Source organism: Cydia amplana, chromosome 18 (assembly GCF_948474715.1).
Source record: "Cydia amplana chromosome 18, ilCydAmpl1.1, whole genome shotgun sequence".
Lineage (NCBI taxonomy): Eukaryota > Metazoa > Arthropoda > Insecta > Lepidoptera > Tortricidae > Cydia > Cydia amplana.
In genome coordinates, this window is record NC_086086.1 from 10,715,841 (window position 1) to 10,739,228 (window position 23,388).

The 23,388-nt window shown below is 44.2% G+C and overlaps 1 protein-coding gene across 1 annotated transcript in view; it reads left to right on the forward strand.

Moving 5' to 3' along the window:
* LOC134656428 (dmX-like protein 2) overlaps positions 1-23,388 on the forward strand; it is an 85,476-nt gene that overhangs the window by 29,931 nt on the left and 32,157 nt on the right. The window contains exons 17-37 of the mRNA XM_063511958.1: positions 488-680; positions 1,484-1,634; positions 2,644-2,845; positions 5,462-5,674; positions 5,946-6,100; positions 6,866-7,011; positions 7,279-7,385; positions 7,909-8,213; positions 8,902-9,183; positions 11,776-12,039; positions 12,336-12,485; positions 13,445-13,596; positions 13,722-13,785; positions 14,763-14,840; positions 15,823-15,945; positions 16,762-16,903; positions 17,501-17,680; positions 18,815-19,036; positions 20,360-20,535; positions 21,155-21,292; positions 22,152-22,267. Of these exons, the coding sequence (XP_063368028.1) occupies positions 488-680; positions 1,484-1,634; positions 2,644-2,845; positions 5,462-5,674; positions 5,946-6,100; positions 6,866-7,011; positions 7,279-7,385; positions 7,909-8,213; positions 8,902-9,183; positions 11,776-12,039; positions 12,336-12,485; positions 13,445-13,596; positions 13,722-13,785; positions 14,763-14,840; positions 15,823-15,945; positions 16,762-16,903; positions 17,501-17,680; positions 18,815-19,036; positions 20,360-20,535; positions 21,155-21,292; positions 22,152-22,267 (3,559 nt within the window). The remainder of the gene's footprint in view (positions 1-487; positions 681-1,483; positions 1,635-2,643; positions 2,846-5,461; positions 5,675-5,945; positions 6,101-6,865; positions 7,012-7,278; positions 7,386-7,908; positions 8,214-8,901; positions 9,184-11,775; positions 12,040-12,335; positions 12,486-13,444; positions 13,597-13,721; positions 13,786-14,762; positions 14,841-15,822; positions 15,946-16,761; positions 16,904-17,500; positions 17,681-18,814; positions 19,037-20,359; positions 20,536-21,154; positions 21,293-22,151; positions 22,268-23,388) is intronic.

The window sequence follows — 23,388 nt, forward strand, 5'->3', positions numbered from 1 at the left end:
TATGGCGGCACTTTTTTGAACTTGTCCGTATTTCATGAATTTATGTTTGATTTTTCAATAATTTTAGGAAATACGTTATCTAAATTATGAAAAAATTGTTTATAACAATAAAATGTGGAAGTTTCTAAACTCAAAAATGTGTGACAATTGACATTAATGGCTCTAAAAGTCATTTTAGTTGGGAGACGACCTGTGTTTCATAAATACATTAATTTATTCACAGATTTAAAGAAATGTGCAACACGATTAGCGATCAGTTATTTTAGCGTTCCGTTATTTTATAGTTGGTGCAACGCATTTTATTTAGCAATTTCGTTAAGATCCCCACGTCAGCGTTAAAATTTAGCGAACTGTGCTTACGTTAGCAGGTGGTTTGGTGCAACCCGCCCTTAACCTGTCGAATCCCACGATATGACGTCACCATAAGCGTTCTGGCTCATATATGAGCCGTGGGAGCTGACAGATTAAACATTGTGTTTACTTGCAGATAGTGACAGAGACACGCACCTGCCCAGCGACGACACCGCGGCCGGCGGGCTGTGCTCGGAGCTCATCATGTGGCGGGTAGAGTGCGTCGGGCCGCTCGGCAAGTCGGGCGGCGTGTCTGAGCTGGCCAGGGTCAACTCGCCGCATCTGTCCGCCTTTAGCAACGTGGCGTGGCTGCCTACGCTACTGCCCAGGTCATTTTTAGCGTTCCGTACCCAAAGGGTAAAAACGGGACCCTATTACTAAGACTCCACTGTCCGTCCGTCTGTCACCAGGCTGTATCTCACGAACCGTGATAGCTAGACAGTTGAAATTTTCACAGATGATGTATTTCTGTTGCCGCTATAACAACAAATACTAAAAACAGAATAAAATAAAGATTTAAGTGGGGCTCCCATACAACAAACGTGATTTTTGACCGAAGTTAAGCAACGTCGGGCGGGGTCAGTACTTGGATGGGTGACCGTTTTTTTTGCTTGTTTTGCTCTATTTTTTGTTGATGGTGTGGAACCCTCCGTGCGCGAGTCCGACTCGCACTTGGCTGGTTTTTCATGTAACAGACACACTGGCGAGACTAGAAGCGGAAGAGAGTCATTGTCTTGTCAATTTGCCATTAAATCCTATGCAACAAATGTGCGCCGAGCTGAGTTTTCTGCGATGTGGGCAGGATAGCGTGGCGTCAAACAGCAAATCTGTACAGCATGCACTCAGGCCACTCGCGTTCGTTTGATTATCTTGTTTGCTATAAACGCCGCACGGGCACCTCGCTGCGCGCCATGCTTGATTGAGGTCATTAGAACTATAGTTTGATTAACCAACCGTCTGAAGAGCGGAACTGAGGGCCTACTGCCGACATAGAAGCTCGTTATTTGCCCCTCTTTATCGCTCTAAAAATAGAAAGGGAGATAATGATTTTCGATTTGTATATGTTGACACTAAACCCTCTGAATTTTGACGCTTATACCAAGTCACAACTAAACTAATTCGACGTTTCCAGCACAACCCTCGGCAACCTGTCAAACTCGCCGTCTGCGTGTTTCGTGGCGAGCGACGGCGAGAGCCTCCGCGTGTTCCAGGCGGTTATCGACGCGCGGACGCTACTCGCCGAGATAGCGACGTCGGAGCGACGCCACAACAACAACGTAATGGTAGTAGCTGAGATGTGTGTTTAGTCCTTCCTTAGATACAAGAGTTTCCAGCACAACCCTCGGCAACCTGTCAAACTCGCCGTCTGCGTGTTTCGTAGCGAGCGACGGCGAGAGCCTGCGCGTGTTCCAGGCGGTTATCGACGCGCGGACGCTGCTCGCCGAGATAGCGACGTCGGAGCGACGCCACAACAACAACGTAATGGTAGTAGCTGAGATGTGTGTTTAGTCCTCCCTTAGATACAAGAGTTTCCAGCACAACCCTCGGCAATCTGTCAAACTCGCCGTCTGCGTGTTTCGTGGCGAGCGACGGCGAGAGCCTCCGCGTGTTCCAGGCGGTTATCGACGCGCGGACGCTACTCGCCGAGATAGCGACGTCGGAGCGACGCCACAACAACAACGTAATGGTAGTAGCTGAGATGTGTGTTTAGTCCTTCCTTAGATACAAGAGTTTCCAGCACAACCCTCGGCAACCTGTCAAACTCGCCGTCTGCGTGTTTCGTAGCGAGCGACGGCGAGAGCCTGCGCGTGTTCCAGGCGGTTATCGACGCGCGGACGCTGCTCGCCGAGATAGCGACGTCGGAGCGACGCCACAACAACAACGTAATGGTAGTAGCTGAGATGTGTGTTTAGTCCTCCCTTAGATACAAGAGTTTCCAGCACAACCCTCGGCAACCTGTCAAACTCGCCGTCTGCGTGTTTCGTGGCGAGCGACGGAGAGAGCCTCCGCGTGTTCCAGGCGGTTATCGACGCGCGGACGCTACTCGCCGAGATAGCGACGTCGGAGCGACGCCACAACAACAACGTAATGGTAGTAGCTGAGATGTGTGTTTAGTCCTTCCTTAGATACAAGGACGTAGTTTACGTGGAAAAAAAATATATATTGTAATAATAAATTCTTGAAATGTATTAAAATATTGATTAAAAGAAAAAAAAAATTAATTATATTAAGTCTATTTAGATCGCGTCCCAGTCGTAATTATTGTGACAACTATTTCTTAATTCTGTACAGCAACACGACACAATGTCCATGTCTTCGGAGTCCACACTAGAGGAAGGCGGCGGTATACCGCTCCACGACCGCATCAGGATCGTCTCGCAGCAGTCCACGGCGCGGCCCGGCGCCATCATACAGCTGCACGCCATCGCCGACGCCACGCACGACTGGCACAACACGCAGCTGCTGCACGTGTTCCAGGAGCAGCTCATCACAGGTGTGTACAGACAGACGGACATGCTCCACGACCGCATCAGGATCGTCTCGCAGCAGTCCACGGCGCGGCCCGGCGCCATCATACAGCTGCACGCCATCGCCGACGCCACGCACGACTGGCACAACACGCAGCTGCTGCACGTGTTCCAGGAGCAGCTCATCACAGGTGTGTACAGACAGACGGACATGCTCCACGACCGCATCAGGATCGTCTCGCAGCAGTCCACGGCGCGGCCCGGCGCCATCATACAGCTGCACGCCATCGCCGACGCCACGCACGACTGGCACAACACGCAGCTGCTGCACGTGTTCCAGGAGCAGCTCATCACAGGTGTGTACAGACAGACGGACATGCTCCACGACCGCATCAGGATCGTCTCGCAGCAGTCCACGGCGCGGCCCGGCGCCATCATACAGCTGCACGCCATCGCCGACGCCACGCACGACTGGCACAACACGCAGCTGCTGCACGTGTTCCAGGAGCAGCTCATCACAGGTGTGTACAGACAGACGGACATGCTCCACGACCGCATCAGGATCGTCTCGCAGCAGTCCACGGCGCGGCCCGGCGCCATCATACAGCTGCACGCCATCGCCGACGCCACGCACGACTGGCACAACACGCAGCTGCTGCACGTGTTCCAGGAGCAGCTCATCACAGGTGTGTACAGACAGACGGACATGCTCCACGACCGCATCAGGATCGTCTCGCAGCAGTCCACGGCGCGGCCCGGCGCCATCATACAGCTGCACGCCATCGCCGACGCCACGCACGACTGGCACAACACGCAGCTGCTGCACGTGTTCCAGGAGCAGCTCATCACAGGTGTGTACAGACAGACGGACATGCTCCACGACCGCATCAGGATCGTCTCGCAGCAGTCCACGGCGCGGCCCGGCGCCATCATACAGCTGCACGCCATCGCCGACGCCACGCACGACTGGCACAACACGCAGCTGCTGCACGTGTTCCAGGAGCAGCTCATCACAGGTGTGTACAGACAGACGGACATGCTCCACGACCGCATCAGGATCGTCTCGCAGCAGTCCACGGCGCGGCCCGGCGCCATCATACAGCTGCACGCCATCGCCGACGCCACGCACGACTGGCACAACACGCAGCTGCTGCACGTGTTCCAGGAGCAGCTCATCACAGGTGTGTACAGACAGACGGACATGCTCCACGACCGCATCAGGATCGTCTCGCAGCAGTCCACGGCGCGGCCCGGCGCCATCATACAGCTGCACGCCATCGCCGACGCCACGCACGACTGGCACAACACGCAGCTGCTGCACGTGTTCCAGGAGCAGCTCATCACAGGTGTGTACAGACAGACGGACATGCTCCACGACCGCATCAGGATCGTCTCGCAGCAGTCCACGGCGCGGCCCGGCGCCATCATACAGCTGCACGCCATCGCCGACGCCACGCACGACTGGCACAACACGCAGCTGCTGCACGTGTTCCAGGAGCAGCTCATCACAGGTGTGTACAGACAGACGGACATGCTCCACGACCGCATCAGGATCGTCTCGCAGCAGTCCACGGCGCGGCCCGGCGCCATCATACAGCTGCACGCCATCGCCGACGCCACGCACGACTGGCACAACACGCAGCTGCTGCACGTGTTCCAGGAGCAGCTCATCACAGGTGTGTACAGACAGACGGACATGCTCCACGACCGCATCAGGATCGTCTCGCAGCAGTCCACGGCGCGGCCCGGCGCCATCATACAGCTGCACGCCATCGCCGACGCCACGCACGACTGGCACAACACGCAGCTGCTGCACGTGTTCCAGGAGCAGCTCATCACAGGTGTGTACACATGGGGACATACCACTTCACGATCACATAGGGATATTGGATATTCCGAGTTAACTATGAGATTAGCGAAGCACATAAAGGGGGCCACTGATGATCAGTCCGCCAGACATAGACTAGGAATCCTCTAGACGGAGTTTAGAACAATTATTTCATAAAACTGATGCTGCCAAAAATACGGGGGTGCGGGGGGACGACGTGATTGGTCCGTTCAAAGACACTGACCAACTACGGCACGGGATTGACTCGAAGATGGAGTAAAACTACCGTATAAGTGGCAGAGGGGGTAGCGTTACTATGCTCAATCTAGAGGATGTCTTGTCTGTGCCGCCGGACTATATCAGCCTGTCAGTTCGGAGCTGTCACCTTTTGCGTTTAACTGACAGGCCGATATCGTCCGGCGAACTGAGCATCAGTGGGCCCCTTAAGAATAAGAAATACTCATTTTGTTAGATGGCTATAATTACTCTAAATTGGTGACCTGTTTTGTGAGGATCAAGTGTCTAAATCAGACCAATGGGGTTGGCCGGTCGAAGTATTTAGCAGATGGCGCCATCATAGCTTGCCCTGTCAATCCCTAGAATTGTGTCAATTTTTTATTTTTTTTAATGCCCTTTAAGCCAAATCTCATAGAAAAAGGGGCAAGCTATGACGGCGCCATCTATCAAACCTTTGACAGTTGCCAACCCCATTACAATAAAGCAGTAACATGAGTAGTAGGAGTGCGAACTCGACGCTCTAAAGCTTTGTAACTAATGGATACATAGACGTGACTTAAGCTTTATTTATTCTCAGGCGAACGCACAACGACAGACACAGACAGCACCGACTCCGGCGTCGAAGGAGACGTACACACTATAACAGAAGCTGGTCTAGAAGCGATAGTGGATCTACGGAAAGCAGCAGTTTTTAATGAGCCATTCTACATAGTGGTTTTAGAACGCACGGACGGAGGGTCCACTGTGCATATGTGGAGGCTTACTGTTTCCTCACAGGCTGATCCTTCAGGTATTGTGATGTTGTTTTTATTTAGAAGCTTTTTCCAACGAGAATATTTCGGATCCGTTAGTAACATTGCATAAAAGTAATTCAAAATACACACGTCGGCCTAGAAGCAAGAGTTTTTAATTATGCTATAGGTCTGTTAAAAAAACGGTTTTGTATGTGAACATTTGAGAAAACGAATTTGAAGAAAGAATTTGAGATGTCGACAGTCTACCAAAATTTTATTAAATGAATTTAAACCTTATGGAATGCACAATAAAGTTGAAACTTTCAGACGAGCTGACGAACAGCATGATGTACGTGCCGGACAGCGCACTGGTCCAAGAAGACGAGGGCGAGTCCCGAAAGAACTCGGTGTCATTCGACGCGGCAGAGCGCGCGCCGCCGCCGCCGTCTCCCAACTCGCATCTTGCTATCTCTACTAAAAAGGTAATACAATATACTCTGGCAAACCCACTCTGTCAGTAGAAAAAGGCGCGAAATTCAAATTTTTCATGGGGGACTACGTTTTCTACTGACGGAAATGGCTTGTTAAAATATAATATCGATAGACAGACGATTTTTTTATTTATTTAAACCAAGCTGCAGGCTTTTATAAAAGCTACAGCGATAATATAGACACTTATAAAGCGCGTACAACCAATAACGTTACTTGGAACACATTGCCTTGAAAACTCCTGTTCAGTGATTGTGTTAAAATTAACTACTTAGGTACTCGAAACTTTAAATATTTCCATTTTTATGTATGGACATCAATCGCAAATTGACATATGGAGTTGATATGCGCCATTCGCAGCAAATCGTACTAGGCGTTGCTGGCGTTAGATTAACCTAATATTATTAACAGTGATCGTTAATTTTCCAGCAGTTTTGGTGCAGTATTGTTGGTTAAAAGCATCTGTATGCCCTACTTTAGGTGAAATAGATAATTAGGGTTAATAACAGTAATATTAACCATAACGATTGGTTATTGGTGGTTCTCTTTCCCTAGAAAAAAATTAAGCAAATACTTTATTTTTACTATGCTGCACCAAAATTGCTGGAAAATTAACGATCACTGATTATTAGTCTACGAGCTGTCAAATCAGAAAAGTTTTCGTTACTAAGTACTCGTTCACTATGGTATAATACCGTTCCAGAAATAGGTCTCTACAGACAATATTTCTATTGTTTAATCATTTTGATATATTTTAGGTGTGCGAATGTCCACTGGCGTTGCCGGATGGTGTGGACGTGATCCACGCTACCCCAGCCGCTGGTCATTTAAGTTCGGCCTCCATTTACCCCGCCTGTCTAGCGCCATACATTCTAGCCACGGCGTGTTCGGACAGCACATTAAGGTAAATTTAACATGAATTAGTAGCTTGCTCTTTCGGAATAATGCTTTACGTCTTACAACCTACATTAAGTGCAAATTTGACACTTTTGATACTAGACGTGTCCTGCTTAATCATAAAATGTATACCCCTCATTGACAAGTCCCAGTACTTCGAAATGTTTAAAAACCTCTAACTCCCACACCTTATACATTTTTTAGTTGTTGAGCGGTTAAACGTCTACCGTCTTTAGTCGAAAATAATATTTATGTAATTGCAATTAACTTTTAGATTCTGGAAATGCAGCGTTACGAAAAAAGACAATGATGAATATGACTATTCTTGGAAAGAATGGGAAATGATGAATAAGGACCAAGAGTCTGCAATTGACATTCCGGGTACGTAACTTCTTTAATTATTTGAATAACAGTAACTATGATACTACCCCACTCAGTGGTTTAGTAGCGAAGTTTGCCTAAACATTCGTGTTTTTTTTTTTTTTTTTAAGTCTAATCTGCAGTCGGCTGTTCTAGCCATAATCAGATGGTTTATGTTTTTTTTTTCACATTCGTGTTGCATCTCTTTCCTTTACATATGTGGCAAATGAAAGTGACACAACTACACTACGCAAACCCAACCCACGTAATGAGATGGCGCTAGCAGGTTATATAGCTGCTTGCGTTTAATAATACGATGCGCGAGAGTATCACAAATGGCAGTGATATCACAGTGGTGCATTCGCCAGATCCGGACGCACTTTTACTTAAATGTGGCCCTTATGCATTAGTGCAATAAGGTCCTTTTTTATCTGAAATTCCAAAAAGGTCCTTATTGCACATTAAGCATAAGGACCCTTCTCTAAAGTCACAAATGTCCCACAGCTGTTAATACAATTTAAAACCAATCAAGTGTAATTTTCAGGGCAACCACTCCACATAAGCGCCGCGTACTCGGGCCGCATAGCGTGCGCGTACAAATGCGGGCGCTCGTTCACCCGCCCCAAGGGCGGCACCTCCGCCAACGCCAACCCCGACGCGCGCTTCGTGAACCTGTGCGTGTGCGTGTACGAGTGCGAGAGCACGGGCGGCGCGGAGTGGCTGCTGGAGGACACGATACCGCTGAAGAACGTCAGCTTGCCGAGGGTCGGGGTGTGCGCGGACACGCAGATAGACTTGTCGTATCTCAACAATAGCGCGTTCATGCAGAAGAAGCTGCGGGTCACGCAGGTTTGTGTTTATTACCCAACTTGATGCGTGTGTGTGTACGAGTGCGAGAGCACGGGCGGCGCGGAGTGGCTGCTGGAGGACACGATACCGCTGAAGAACGTCAGCTTGCCGAGGGTCGGGGTGTGCGCGGACACGCAGATAGACTTGTCGTATCTCAACAACAGCGCGTTCATGCAGAAGAAGCTGCGGGTCACGCAGGTTTGTGTTTATTACCCAACTTGATGCGTGTGTGTGTACGAGTGCGAGAGCACGGGCGGCGCGGAGTGACTGCTAGAGGACACGATACCGCTGAAGAACGTCAGCTTGCCGAGGGTCGGGGTGTGCGCGGACACGCAGATAGACTTGTCGTATCTCAACAATAGCGCGTTCATGCAGAAGAAGCTGCGGGTCACGCAGGTGCGTGTTTACTACCCAGCTTGATGCGTATTGTTAGGGTGTGACAGCTATGTTTAGAATGAAACGCACACCGTACGCTAACGCTTAAGGTGCAGGGTAATTAAGACTGCGAGGTAATTTAAACTAATCGAAATTAGCTGTCAAAGTCGAAGCATGAGTGTATAATAGACTTTACTCATCTTATAAATCAATCAATTTTTGATTGAATTCTTGAATTTCTATGTGTTAGGTTTAGTAAAGCTACGCGTATGCGTACGATTAATGTACTGCTAACGTATTCTTTTATTATCAGGTCCTTCAAACCCTGTCGTCTGACGAGAGCCGCAACCGCAACGGCGAGGCGGAACCGGGCAAGTCCGCGGGTCTACTCGCCGTGCCTTCCTTCAGCACGCTGCAGTCTCTTCGGAAGAGTATCATGGAAAACGGGAACACTTGCCCACTGACGCAGAAACACTTGGTGCAACTAGATTGGGTGTCTAAGGAGGATGGGTCACATATATTGACTGTGGCGGTTGGGAGCAGAGTGCTGTTGTTTACGGCAGTGTCTAGCGACTTGGCTCAAGCCAACTTGAAGGTAGGTTCGCGACTTATCTAGTGATAAGTAGGCTCGCTATAGCACGCTGCAGTCTCTTCGGAAGAGTATCATGGAAAACGGGAACACTTGCCCACTGACGCAGAAACACTTGGTGCAACTAGATTGGGTGTCTAAGGAGGATGGGTCACATATATTGACTGTGGCGGTTGGGAGCAGAGTGCTGTTGTTTACGGCAGTGTCTAGCGACTTGGCTCAAGCCAACTTGAAGGTAGGTTCGCGACTTATCTAGTGATAAGTAGGCTCGCTATAGCACGCTGCAGTCTCTTCGGAAGAGTATCATGGAAAACGGGAACACTTGTCCACTGACGCAGAAACACTTGGTGCAACTAGATTGGGTGTCTAAGGAGGATGGGTCACATATATTGACTGTGGCGGTTGGGAGCAGAGTGCTGTTGTTTACGGCAGTGTCTAGCGACTTGGCTCAAGCCAACTTGAAGGTAGGTTCGCGACTTATCTAGTGATAAGTAGGCTTACTATAGCACGCTGCAGTCTCTTCGGAAGAGTATCATGGAAAACGGGAACACTTGTCCACTGACGCAGAAATACTTGGTGCAACTAGATTGGGTGTCTAAGGAGGATGGGTCACATATATTGACTGTGGCGGTTGGGAGCAGAGTGCTGTTGTTTACGGCAGTGTCTAGCGACTTGGCTCAAGCCAACTTGAAGGTAGGTTCGCGACTTATCTAGTGATAAGTAGGCTTACTATAGCACGCTGCAGTCTCTTCGGAAGAGTATCATGGAAAACGGAAACACTTGCCCACTGACGCAGAAACACTTGGTGCAACTAGATTGGGTGTCTAAGGAGGATGGGTCACATATATTGACTGTGGCGGTTGGGAGCAGAGTGCTGTTGTTTACGACAGTGTCTAGCGACTTGGCTCAAGCCAACTTATTGACTGTGGCGGTTGGGAGCAGAGTGCTGTTGTTTACGGCAGTGTCTAGCGACTTGGCTCAAGCCAACTTGAAGGTAGGTTCGCGACTTATCTAGTGATAAGTAGGCTCGCTATAGCACGCTGCAGTCTCTTCGGAAGAGTATCATGGAAAACGGAAACACTTGCCCACTGACGCAGAAACACTTGGTGCAGCTAGATTGGGTGTCTAAGGAGGATGGATCGCATATATTGACTGTGGCGGTTGGGAGCAGGGTGCTGTTGTTTACGCCGGTGTCTAGCGACTTGGCTCAAGCCAACTTGAAGGTAGGTTCGCGACCTGTCTAGTGATAAGTAGGCTCGGTATACCATCAGCTCGGTGTATTCCATGATACACTGCCGAAGAGACTACTCTCTTCGGCAGTGTATCATGGAATACAGGGCATTAACTGTCCATCGGTGGACCTTATTACAAAACGCACAAGTTGCTGTTTGTATGTTAGCTACTTATGTAGTTATGCCTTAGGAAATATTTTAACCAGTTCTATCGCTGGTGTGTTTTTCACGATTCCAAGATACAGGCTATACCAATACTAGTTAGGTTATTAACAAAATAATATATTTAGTGATTTTTTCTACTCCCGTACTTTTATTTGTCATTTAAAAAGGTCGTACACACACCTTTAAACCCCTATGTTATAGTTGTCAAGACAAGTCTTTAGTCTATTCCCCAAAAAAGTATTTGTGCATACACGCAGTATCTTTTTGGTACTTTTACGATACTTCGTGTAATCACCACTTAATAAATATTGTATGAAATACATTGTTGCCAACCTAATTTTAATTGTCATCTGTGACAGATGAGTACTAAGTGCATTACTGCCAATTTACAAAATATTCATTAGGTTCTATAGTAGAAACAATAAAATTGCTTCAGAAGTCAGAAACGCGCATGTGACACCCGTAATATAGCAAGATCCATAGACTACGAACACCGCTTAGCGTTGCTTGTTAGTCTCCATAGGCTACTGTGGCCAAAATCGAGAAAAAAAACTATCCAAAATTGTAATTTAACTAAGAGCAAGTACCAGGGCCTCATGAGTTCCAGAATGCCCTTTCACCAAATTCAACGGACGGATCGAAGACCTCACGAACCTCAGTGAAAGGGCCATCGAGTATCTGAAGAGTGCAAACATCAATCTCTAGGATAATATTTAAATTAAATCCAGTAACTTTAATGCCATACGATAAATAAATAAATAGGGCCTCATGAGTTACAAGAAGGTGTCGCTGACCAACCGGCCGTGGGGCGCGGGGCGCGGTGGCCGGGTTTGGTTTGTTTACCTACATATATGTCCTATATGATTCCACTTGTTTAAAGTATTCTTTTTGTTGAATGAAAAATATTTGTTAAATTTAAAAAAAAAATTCAAAGTAAGTGCTTGGTCGTACAAAAAGTATTGTGCAACGTTGTTTAACTGAGTCAAAAAATACTCGTGGCGTCTTTATTAACAATTTTCGGCTTCGCCTCAAATTGTTACTCACGCCACTCGCCTTTTTTGACCCCTCTTAAACAACGGTTGCATAAAATACTATAAATTGACACACTTTTTACGTTAACTTAAGTCTTCATAAACAAGATGGAACGTTAATTTTGAACATATTTAAATTGGTAGTTAATACATAATTCACTTCCCAACAGGCCATGAAAGAATCCATCAACAATAACCGTCCAATACTCCGCAAGGCATCCTCCCTAGCCGCTCCTTTATTCGTCGAAGAAATCAGATGGATGCAGCTCCGGCGTATCCAACTGAAAACCGCCGATGGTTTACCACCCCTGCCTATGCAGATATCGTGGGTGCGAGACGGGATACTGGTGGTGGGGATGGACTCGGAGATGCACGTGTATTCGCAGTGGAAACCGGAGAATCAAAATGCCGCTTTTGGCATGTCTGGTGTACAGGTTAGTTTTTTAACTCTTTTTTAACCCCCCGAGAAGATCCGCTGGGTGCAATTCGGGGGTATCCAAATGAAAACCACTAATGGTTTACCACCACTGCACATGCAAAGTATTTCATACAATTATGATTATGTTTTTATTAGTTACGGATTATTGAGATTGAATTTATAATTCTGGACATCAATTAATTGCGTGGAGTTAGGAGAGCGGTTCTGTCTAGTGATTATTTTGAATTCTTTGTCGCAAATATATTTGCTCCTAACCACATTATATTTTCATGTGGTACCATAATTTGACAGGAAATCGAAGAGGGCAACGAATCCCGCGCGTTACGTGACTCCGATCTACGAGTCTCGGCGCCGCATTTACAGAGAGTATCCTCTATCAATCTGCAGCTGTTAGAGCGGGATGCAAGACGACGGAACAAGACCCAGCCGGATCAGCCGCAGGTATACACATGCACTACAATAAAACATTTACTTTACCGTAGCGGCGCACGGTCGTACTATGTACGTACCATCAGCCTTAAAAGTGCATGGCGACTTTGTCAATGAATTCATTCATAATTTCACCATACAATTTCGCAGCTTACTGTATGTGTAAATGATTTTTGTAGGCCCACTTGCATTCGTAATAGTTTGTTCAGAAACTTCAGAACTGGTGAACTCGCCGTGTTTTCGCGAAAGCTTCGCTAAATATCCTCGTGAATTATGTAAGTGTAAGGCCTGAGTGGACGCTCGAAGCGGAGCGTTCGGCGGGTTGTGCAGCGTGGCGTCGGGCTCACAAGTAATTTGAGCAGCGTGCACTAAGGCCGCTCCTATACGTTTACATTTGTTTAACATGCACGCCGCACGCCCCGCCCCGCTGCACGCCCAACTCGAGCGTCCACTCAGGCCTTACACTAAGACTTTGTCACAGGGCGGACACGCCATACATCAAATGCGTTTATATGTGTGCGCGCGGCACGTCTGTACACGCGTCATTGTGTATGTGTGGGTAAGTCGCTTTACTGAGAGCACGCCAGAAGTCCGCCAGATTCATGTCGCGGTCAGTCGCGGGGCGAGGTAATACGAGTCGGGGCGGGGCGGTGCGTGGCCGTTCTGTATGACAATACTTATTCTGTGACTATGTGCAGTGTGAGACCGATTCGGAAATGGTACGCGTAACATCTGTAGGGCTAAGATGGCCGGCTCTTTATCATTTGTCACCATGGCTGTCCCGTTGTAACAAATATGTAAGTGCGAAAGTGACGCATAGCATGGCAGGTGATAAAAATGCGACCATGATAGCTGGTCTGGGCGCACTTATGTATGTCGCATCCGATGTCTGTTGTCGGCCTTTATAATCCATTTAAAATTTCACGTTTCACTTATTTACTGTATTGTTTTAACTAGTCTCTGTTTCGCAGCCACTACTCGACTACATGCCGGACTATGGTCTCTTCGAGGCATCTCAGATGGCCTGCCCAGTATTGCCGCAGTATCATCCGAAGCAGCTCATGGAATTGCTTAACAGCGGAAAAATACGATGGGTTAAAGCTATACTCGCTCACTTGGTGAGGTAAGAAAAAGAGAATATTACAGCGTCTCCGTTAAATTATAGTATTGTATAAGTTGGTTACTTTACATAATCATGCATGGGGTTTTTATTACACTATAAAAACTACACAACGTAATTTTTTACAGACGTATCGGCGGTACATGCGCTGCACGAGGGTCTCAGGGCGATGAAGACAGTTTATCCAGACAGGTATGAACACACACATTCTGTTTCATCGTGGCACGCATATTAGCGTATGACAGAAAAGCACACCTACTCTATTCCAATTATCGATCAAGATTTGTCGATAAAAAGAATAGAAAAGGGAACACTAAACAATATACCAGATAAAATCACTTTCCCTTATTTCTGACGTAGCTTAAACACATCTAAATTAGCTGATGCCACTTTATAAATAGCATTTACGCTTATTTCGATACTTTGTCAACTTTTATTTGTGTCGTCAAAGTAAGCATTTACTCAACATATGTACAGACTTTTGAAACTCTAGCTTTATACTGAGCGATTGGCATGAGTATGAAAGTAAATCCATAGAGAAATATAGTAAAACAAGAGTGCTCACTCCATACATCAGTTTTGGTACCAAAAAGACTATTAATTTCAGTGTCTACATCTAGCATCGAGTAGTGGAACTATTAATATTGCTACATCTATTGTCAAGGAGCAGTACTGATAGTTCCGCTACTCGATGCTAGATGTAGACACTGAAATTAATAGTCTTCTTGGTACCAAAACTGATGTATGGAGTGAGCAATCTATGTATTTTATTCTCTATGGTAAATCGGATATTTGTATTGTATTAAGCTTAGCTTGCATATTGTGTTTCGGTCTACTCTTCAAAACTTTTACTTTGGAAATTCTGATTGGCAATCGAAAATTACAAAATCGTTTACTGTTACACTGTACAACAAAACTTGATTTGAGTAGATTACTTACAGTTTTTTTGCAGGTATATTGGAAAAATAAACAACAGAAAATTGTGCTTACATTAAAATCCCTATAAATCACAATGTCCTTTAATTAAAGAATCACTTCCCGTGACACTTCACAATCTTAAACCATAGCCAATCGCATGATGCAAACCGGAACGTATTAACATTGAGGTGCGTCACCCCACTGGCGATTTTTAGTCGCAGTCGCAATTGCATGTCGCACGTGTGTTACAGCGCGGCTGGTCGCGGTCGAGAACTCTTTCGGTGTCGTTCGCTGCTGGCGCCGCTTCGCCGCTAGATGGCGTTGCTCAGGTAAGTGTTGGAATTAGCCATAGACGTATACGTAAATAAAGGGACGTCCACATGTATCGCGATTTTAATAAAAACAGGAGACGCGTTTCGTAACTGGGGTATTCTTTACAGGACACATTCTTTGACATGCGAAGTAAATATTATAAGTTTGAGTGCCTTCTGTGGAATTGGCACATTAGCAGTTAAATTTTAACATACTAGAATCTGCATAATATAGAAAAGGTAGTATGTTTAAATACCACACATCCAACATGAAGTCTTTTACTTGTTTTATTTGTAAATAAAGTTTTGAAGTCTCTAGTTTTTATAACCAAACCAGATAGGTTCTAGGATAGGTCTCAGGAGTATTCTTTCAAAAATCCAATTGAAGGAGTATTTTTGGCAACTTAACTGCAGTATTCTGGTAAGGTGATGATGATGATGTTGAATGACGGTAGCGAAAAAAAGGCATTTGCATTGTGTTCTCCCCTTTCAATCCTTTTTGCTTACTTTTGTATACATCAATGTTGTGTTCATTTCCATTTTGTACAGAATCGCCAACATTATATGTCTGTGCGAAATATCTATCGATTCTAATGGTCGCAGATAGAGCCTACGTCAATATTGTTTTTAATTTCTTACTCTTATATGTAAATAAAAACATATACAACATGATTTATTACGTTTAAATCAGTTTTAACTCTCCAAATTGAACTTAGGTTTGATTAATCAGACGTAATTGACGAGATTAACTCAGAGTAATTTAATTCTATTTCTAGTTTTTTTTTATAAATATACATTAATTGGTAAATAAGGCGCTATTGACATTAAAAATCCACTACTCCGAGCAAATAGTACTAATTTCATCGTGTAAAAGCACCGTTTGACTTTTTTATTGAATAAACTTTTTTTAAACTAGAAATCAACCTTATTGACCAACCAGGTGCCTAAACTTGACGATTCATTATTTTTAAACAATAATAATACTGACTATTAAATACAGATAACAGAAGACGTGCAGCTGGATTACGCTGAAATAACTTCGGTGCCGCCGCTCCCTCTCTGGACGTTGCTCGTTGCCGACAAGGAGTCTGCCCATCATCCGTCCACAATACAGGAGGCCAAGGTCAGCATACTAATGAGTTTGAGACTCGACAAACTATTAAAACAGTGAAATCGTGCTAAGTGAACTATGATTTAGACGCACCAGCATCAGCTGCCTGTCTAAAACGAAATAATAATAATTTCTCCATACAATTTCGCAGCTAACTGTACGTCTAAATTATTTTCGTAGGCCCACTTCCCACATGCATTCATAAAGGTGTGTTCAGAAACTTCGGAGCTGGTGAACACGCCGTGTTTTCGCGAAAGCTTCGCTAAATATCCTTGTGAATTATGTAAGACTAAGTGCAGTGTGAGACCGATTCGGAAAAACTGTCTATAAAGTAAATGGATAATGATCCATTTACTTTATAGACAGTTTTTTTTATTTGTGAGCCTGTTGTGTCCCACTGCTGGGCAAAGGCCTCCCTCTCTTTCTTCCACGCGTCTCGTTCTATGGCAATATTAAGATCAGTTTTCCTAGGATAGCGGTGCCGTCATATAGCTGCCGTCTCCATACTAAATAATACGGCTAAATATGGATGTCGTAGTATTTGTATGGAGACGGCCGCTATATGACGGCACCGCTTTCGGAGGAAACCAAAGCTTTAGGCCAATCTTTCCGAAAGACGTGAAGATCGTGCCGCCATCTCCTTCGAGGTCTGCCGTGACGCCGCACTACGACTCTACGAGTATGTTCGGTGTCCACTCGGTAGTTTTCTTAGTAAAAAAATCTGAGAAGATTTTTTCACCTCGGGCCCTAATTCGTTAAATAAACACCTTTGGTACTTTCATGCAAAATTGCTTTTGTCAAGACGTTTCAAGACGTATCTTATTTTAGGATTATGGAGATCTGTTTGACGGGACCATGGACGTAGATGAAGACTTGGACGCATTATTATTAGATGAGGAGGAATGCGTCGATCGCCGGCCGTCAATGCCGCCGGAGCGGCAGCCGTTATCGCACTTTGGACCTCGTCAAGGTATCACTTATAACCATATCTAGAAGACATTAGTGACATTACACATAAAAGTATTACAAAGGTAATGCATACCTCAAACAAAATAATACCGAAAATATAAAACTGTATCGCCTTCCACGCACTGGCAGCCTGGCTACGCCAACATTTCCCCAACGGTTTTTCTTGTACTAGGTTCTGTCCGCGACTTCGTCTGCGATGACGATTGATAAAACTATCATATGTCCTTCCCGGGCCTCAAACTGTCCTCATACCATATTTCATGTTTTGCGTGAAGAGGAAATAGACAGACGACAGAGTTACATTCACCTTTACATATTAGTAGGGATTATAAATATGACTAGCACGCGGAAACAGTACTATAGTCTAGCAAGCCAATTTTATTAGTAGAAAAGGGCGGCAACTTCGAAAACAGCTAGCAAAGGGTTTTCTATACAGATTTTGAATTTTGCGCCTTTTTCTACTAACAAAGTTTGCTTGTTACACTACATGAACGCGGAATTTATGGAGCAGATAGTAAATTGTATTGGACGCCACCGCTACTTACACTGAATCATTTACTTCGCCACACTCGTGCTTCAACTGATTATTTAATTACAGGCCGTATTCTCTCCCGGCTACTGACGCACACGCACTTGCCCGGGCTGAGTTCACTGGACCAGATGCATTTGCTCGCGTTGGCCGACACCGTGTCGACGTGCGACGCCGACTTTGCCGAACGCTTCGCCGCCAACGCCCGCGTGGATGTCGCGCAGGGCACTGGCCAGGAGATAATACCTGGTGAGGGGAAACATTCACAGGCCGCTTTCTATTCTGAATTCTGACCCACACTGATAGGAAGGTCTGTGCTCGCTGGATCTAATGCATTCGCTCCCTTGGTTGATATGGTTTGGCGGATCATGGTGGATCAATTCTTTTCACACCTCCTATTCAGAAAAGAGCTTTTTCTTCCTTGCTAGGAGGGATCAAAGTGCCACTTTTCCTCCCTGCTAGGAGGGATCAAAGTAACACTTTTCTGTTCTAGCACACTATTTTTACATTTTTTTGCACAATATTTTTTTAGCTTAAATAAGCTGTTTAAGCACCAGATTGTGTCAACACTTTTATTTTCCTCATAGTTGATGTGAAAAGCAGTATGTGTCACACGGTATCAAAATTATTTCGTCTTGGGCGTTAACACTTGAATCCCTCATTACGCTCAGGATTCAATGTACGCCTTTGACGGAAATATATCATTTTGATCCCTTGTAACACAAACTACTATAACCTAACTTTAAGACCTGTAAGCAACTAACCCTTTTTCTATAAATAAATATGAATCTGAATTTGGTATCGTCGTTTGTGTAGGGCAGAAAATATTACCTACCTTTTTAGTGATAACTTTAAAGACCATTTAGTTTTTATGGTGTTCAAATGGCATTGAGAAAGCTCCCTTATGTGATCTCCCGAAAGTTTTATTTGCGGTTATTTTATGTCACTGCAATTCGCTCATTCCACTGAGATTGCTGCTCGCGTTGAATCATGATATAGTATTTTTTCTACTCCCGTACCTTTATTTATCATTTAAAAGGTCGTACACACACCTTTAAACCCCTATGTTATAGTTGTCAAGACAAGTCTTTAGTCTATTCCCCAAAAAAGTATTTGTGCATACACGCAGTATCTTTTTGGTACTTTTACGATACTTCGTGTAATCACCGCTTAAAAAATATTGTATGAAATACATTGTTGCCAACCTAATTTTAATTGTCATCACTCGCCTTTTTTGACCCCTTTTAAACAACGGTTGCATAAAATACTATTATTATAACTTAATCAACTTATAAACTGAAATAGATGTCATATATTAAAGAAAAAGTGACGAAGCCCTTCAGTGGTGAAGGCCGTATTCAATCAACTTGTTTATTCCTTCAGACTCTTTGGACGACTGCGGCCTCCGATTCCTTCTCGCCATGAAGCACTACGGCTACCTCCTCCGCTGCCTGCCTCTGGCTCAACGCGCGAACCTACAGCGGAACGGTGTGGGCACCTGCAACCTGGTGTGGGCCTTCCATTCAGAGACACACGAACAACTACTGGCTTTAATACCGGGTTACACTAAAGGACAGCCCAAGTGGAACACTATGAGAGAGTTAGGTAAGGAATTGGTCGACTATGTTTTTGTGTTGAGGATACCTTGGTCAGCTTGTGCATATGAATAAGAATAAGAATAAATTCGCTTATTCATGGCAAACTAAAACTACATTTCATACAAACGTATTACAAAAATTATAGTTTACAACGAAATGGTCCCGCCTCAGCATAATGCTAACCCGAAAGTCAGCGCTGGTCTTCCAGCGAGACCATCTGTGGGCCACGAACGCAACCGTACAACACGGCCCTATAAGTAAATTATGTCAATCGATCATCGGATTGCGGCTTTATATCAAACAGAGCGCAGTGTACACGTACAGCCGGAACCACTTTTCTCCTCTCCCTTTTTGGGGGGAAGCCAAAAGTTAATATCCAGGTTAAGACTTCAAATCAATTAAGTATGATCCAAGGAACAATTGTGTCAAGCGGCATCGCCTGGGCAAAAGGGACAACTCAGTGCATTAACTTTCTCCCTTAAATATTTTTTTAAATATTGAACCTACCGAATTTTTTTATAGAATATTTAATGTAGAAAATTGGATGTAGATTACTTGTTTCAGAACATTTTTTGCTACAGGCCCCCGTTTACGAGTTATTTACAAAAAATATTAACAATTGATTATAATTAACTTTCTCCCCTAAATATTTTTTTAAATATTGATCCTAGCGAAAAAGCGTATAGAATCCACTTTGCGCTCTGCGCCGACTGCGCCTGCGCGTACATGACAAAATGTCATGATGACTTACAAGGCCATGCCGTACAAGTATTGTTGGATAACATTCCTATATTATAATATGTTACTTAAACATTAGTTATTGTGAAAAACACGTGAAATAAACTGCCACTTTCACACTCTCTGACTGCACATTGTATAAGATGTAAGTAACGAAATAGCCTCACGTCACATGGCGACCCCGCCAGGATGTACGCTCCAGTCGCTCGTCCTAATTCGACTAGATAAATACGAATTCGGTAATTTAATTATGTCGGACAGTTACCTATCGACTTTTCGATCACAATTTCTAATTAGAGTTCAGTCAGTACCACAGAATAAGTAATAGTATTATCATACAGAACGGCCACGCACCGCCCCGCCCCGACTCGCATTACGTTGCCCCGCGACTGGCCGCGACATGAATCTGGCGGACTTCTGGCGTCCTCTCAGTAAAGCGACTTACCCACACATACACAATGACTCGTGTACAGACGTGCCGCGCACACATTAAACGCAAATGATTTTTGATGTATGGCGTGTCCGCCCTGTGTCAGTACCTAATAAGCAGATCCACTTACCGGCATTTGAAATGTGTAAACTTTGTTCTCAGGCGTAGGCTGGTGGATAAGAGGCGACCTACTGCGCGTGTGCGTGGAGCGGCTCGCCCGCGCCTCCTACATGGCCAAGCAGGACCCCATGGACGCCGCGTTGTACTATCTAGCTATGAAGAAGAGGATGCTGCTATGGGGCCTGTTCAGGTCGAGTAGAGACGAGAAGATGACAGCAGTGAGTATTATTAGGCATAAAACTGGTGTGTGCGGTTATTCTTTATTCAGGCAAACACTAAGTATAAGTTTACAGCTACAGCCAAGACACTTATACTGTTAATACATAATGTAATCAGGATCATAAAATTAGTACACTTGTATCACACACATTATACACTTTTCGAACTATCTCTAGAAGTAAACATTATTATTATTATTTATTTTCATAAGACACAGTACATAGGTGTTACATTGAAATAGGACTGCCAAACTGCGAAGCAGTTTGATGGCAGTTAGTAGATAGATACATATTATGTCTTACTAAGTTACATAGAGATAAAAATTCAAATATTAAGTAACATAGGTAGAGTTTATAAAAATCCTGTTACTACGTTGTAGGGACGGCCACTTGTCTGCGAATATGTCTGCGTTTTGGACTGTAGCTATGAAGTTATTTAGTAATTTTATTGCTCGGTACGTGGGTGCGTTTGAACCATGATAGGTGCGAACATTTGGATATGCGAGAAGGTTATAATGTGTATTGTATTTATTGGTGTATATATTTATAGATATGATCCTTTAGTATGGAAACTATGTAATGATATATGACAAACTAAATGCATGTTCTTTCTCTACAGTTCTTTTCAAACGACTTTTCGGAGGATCGCTGGCGTAAAGCGGCGCTGAAGAACGCGTTCGTGTTGCTTGGAAGACAGCGGTTTGAACACGCTGCCGCCTTTTTCTTACTTGGAGGAGCCCTGAAAGATGCGTTGGAGGTAAACTAATGTGAATTTAATTTATACAGTATTACCTCCTGAGACTAAATGTACATATTCGTGCATTATAATTTGAACCTTTCATGAACCAAATAAAGTTGCATTTCTTTTGTTTCATTGGTTTTTAGGGTTCCGTACCCAAATGGTAAAAACGGGACCCTATTAATAAGACTCCGCTGTCCGTCCGTCCGTCCGTCCGTCCGTCTGTCACCAGGCTGTATCTCACGAACCGTGATAGCTAAAGTCTATTACATTTCATAGTATGAACATCATCTGTCATTCCATACTATGAAATGTCATTTTAGTCTACCGAATAAAAAAATAGACTTTAGACAGTTGAAATTTTCACAGATGATGTATTTCTGTTGCCGCTATAACAACAAATACTAAAAACTGAATAAAATAAAGATTTAAGTGGGGCTCCCATACAACAAACGTGATTTTTGACCGAAGTTAAGCAACGTCGGACGGGGTCAGTACTTGGATGGGTGACAGTTATTTTGCTTGTTTTATTTTGCTTGTTTTGCTCTATTTTTTGTTGATGGTGCGGAACCCTCCGTGCGCCAGTCCGACTCGCACTTGGCCGGTTTTTAAAACAAACGAAATCCGCTATAATCTACATATAGAATAAGGTTCAAATTAAAAGTTAGTAAACTTTATATGGTGGGTCTTACGAGGTTAAGAGGGGGCGTAAAGACAGGAAATTAGAACAAAAAAAAACTTGCGACGGAAGATTTGGCGATCGCACGAGTTTTAACGCTTTACCTCAATAACTGAAAGTATACCTCCTTTTATATGCTTTTATTACAAAAAAAATGATTTTTTTGGAAATGTCAGTGAATAGAAATATTTTGTGTAGGTGCTGATAACTCGACTAGGCGACTTGCAGCTGGCCATGGTTGTTGCGAGGTTGTACGAGACTGACAACCCAGCGTCACCCAGTTTGAAGAGATTGTTAATGGATGAAATTCTCGGGTAAGATCCTAAATTTCATGTTACTTTCAAAATTTGCAATTAAATTTAAGTTCAAGTTTTGAATAAAATAACTAAAAACTGTAATAAAAAAGTTTTTGGCAAAAACTTCATTTTTGGTACAAGCTTTTATTGCTGACTGTACTTTTCTTACGACAGGCAACTAATACTCATCGAGACAATTCTAAAAACCCCTAACACAATTAGGTTGCGTTGTTTCGTCACAGAGTTCCTATGGCCACCTCCTGTCTGCATCATCAGATCAGTTCGATGGTACCATAATATTGCATTGTCACCCGACTTACATGTGTATGCAAAATTTCAGCTCAATCGGAAACCGGGAAGTGGATCAAATTTAACTTGCAAGATTTGAATACAGACAACGGGACAGGTGAAACTAAATAAAAGCTTGTAACAACTCTTTCTTTCGGAAAAGAGCACCAGCTCTTTTTATATTTTATCAGTGAAGAGTGGTTCACTACAAGTGTAAAATAATTAACTAGTGGCTCTGTGAGCTGTAGACCTCGCGAGCATAGCTTATTGGGACCGTGCACGATGACAGTGCCACACAGCGGTTTGATCAATCAACAATACAAAGACTTTTAATTCATTAAAAAAAAATACGAAGTTTAAGTGAAAAAAAAAATACAAAAAGTTATGTCTTACTGGGGATCGAACCCAGACTTTCTGTGTGCAAACAAAAAAAGCGATTGTTTACAAAATGCGCCATGATAGTTCTTAGCTAAGCTGACGAAATTCGGCTACTCATTCTCGAGTACAAACTAAATATCTAAATACCGCCTAAACCAGCAATACAATTTTTCTGCATTTTTTGCCATTTACTATGTAAATATGTCTCAAAAAGAAAATACTCTTATGATATCGATACGACTATTTGTTTAAGCGCGAGGTATCACAACTCCTCCATTTTTGAAAATTTCCAAAAACGGAATCGACAAAAAAATTTTATTTACTCATAGAATCTGGTCACAAAATTTCACAAGAATCGGTTGAGAATTGTGACCTGTAGAGGTGAACATCCGGACATACAAAAGCAAAATGCCCGAGTCAAAACGTAGACCTTCGCTACGCTTCGGTCAATAACAATACATTTTATATTGATG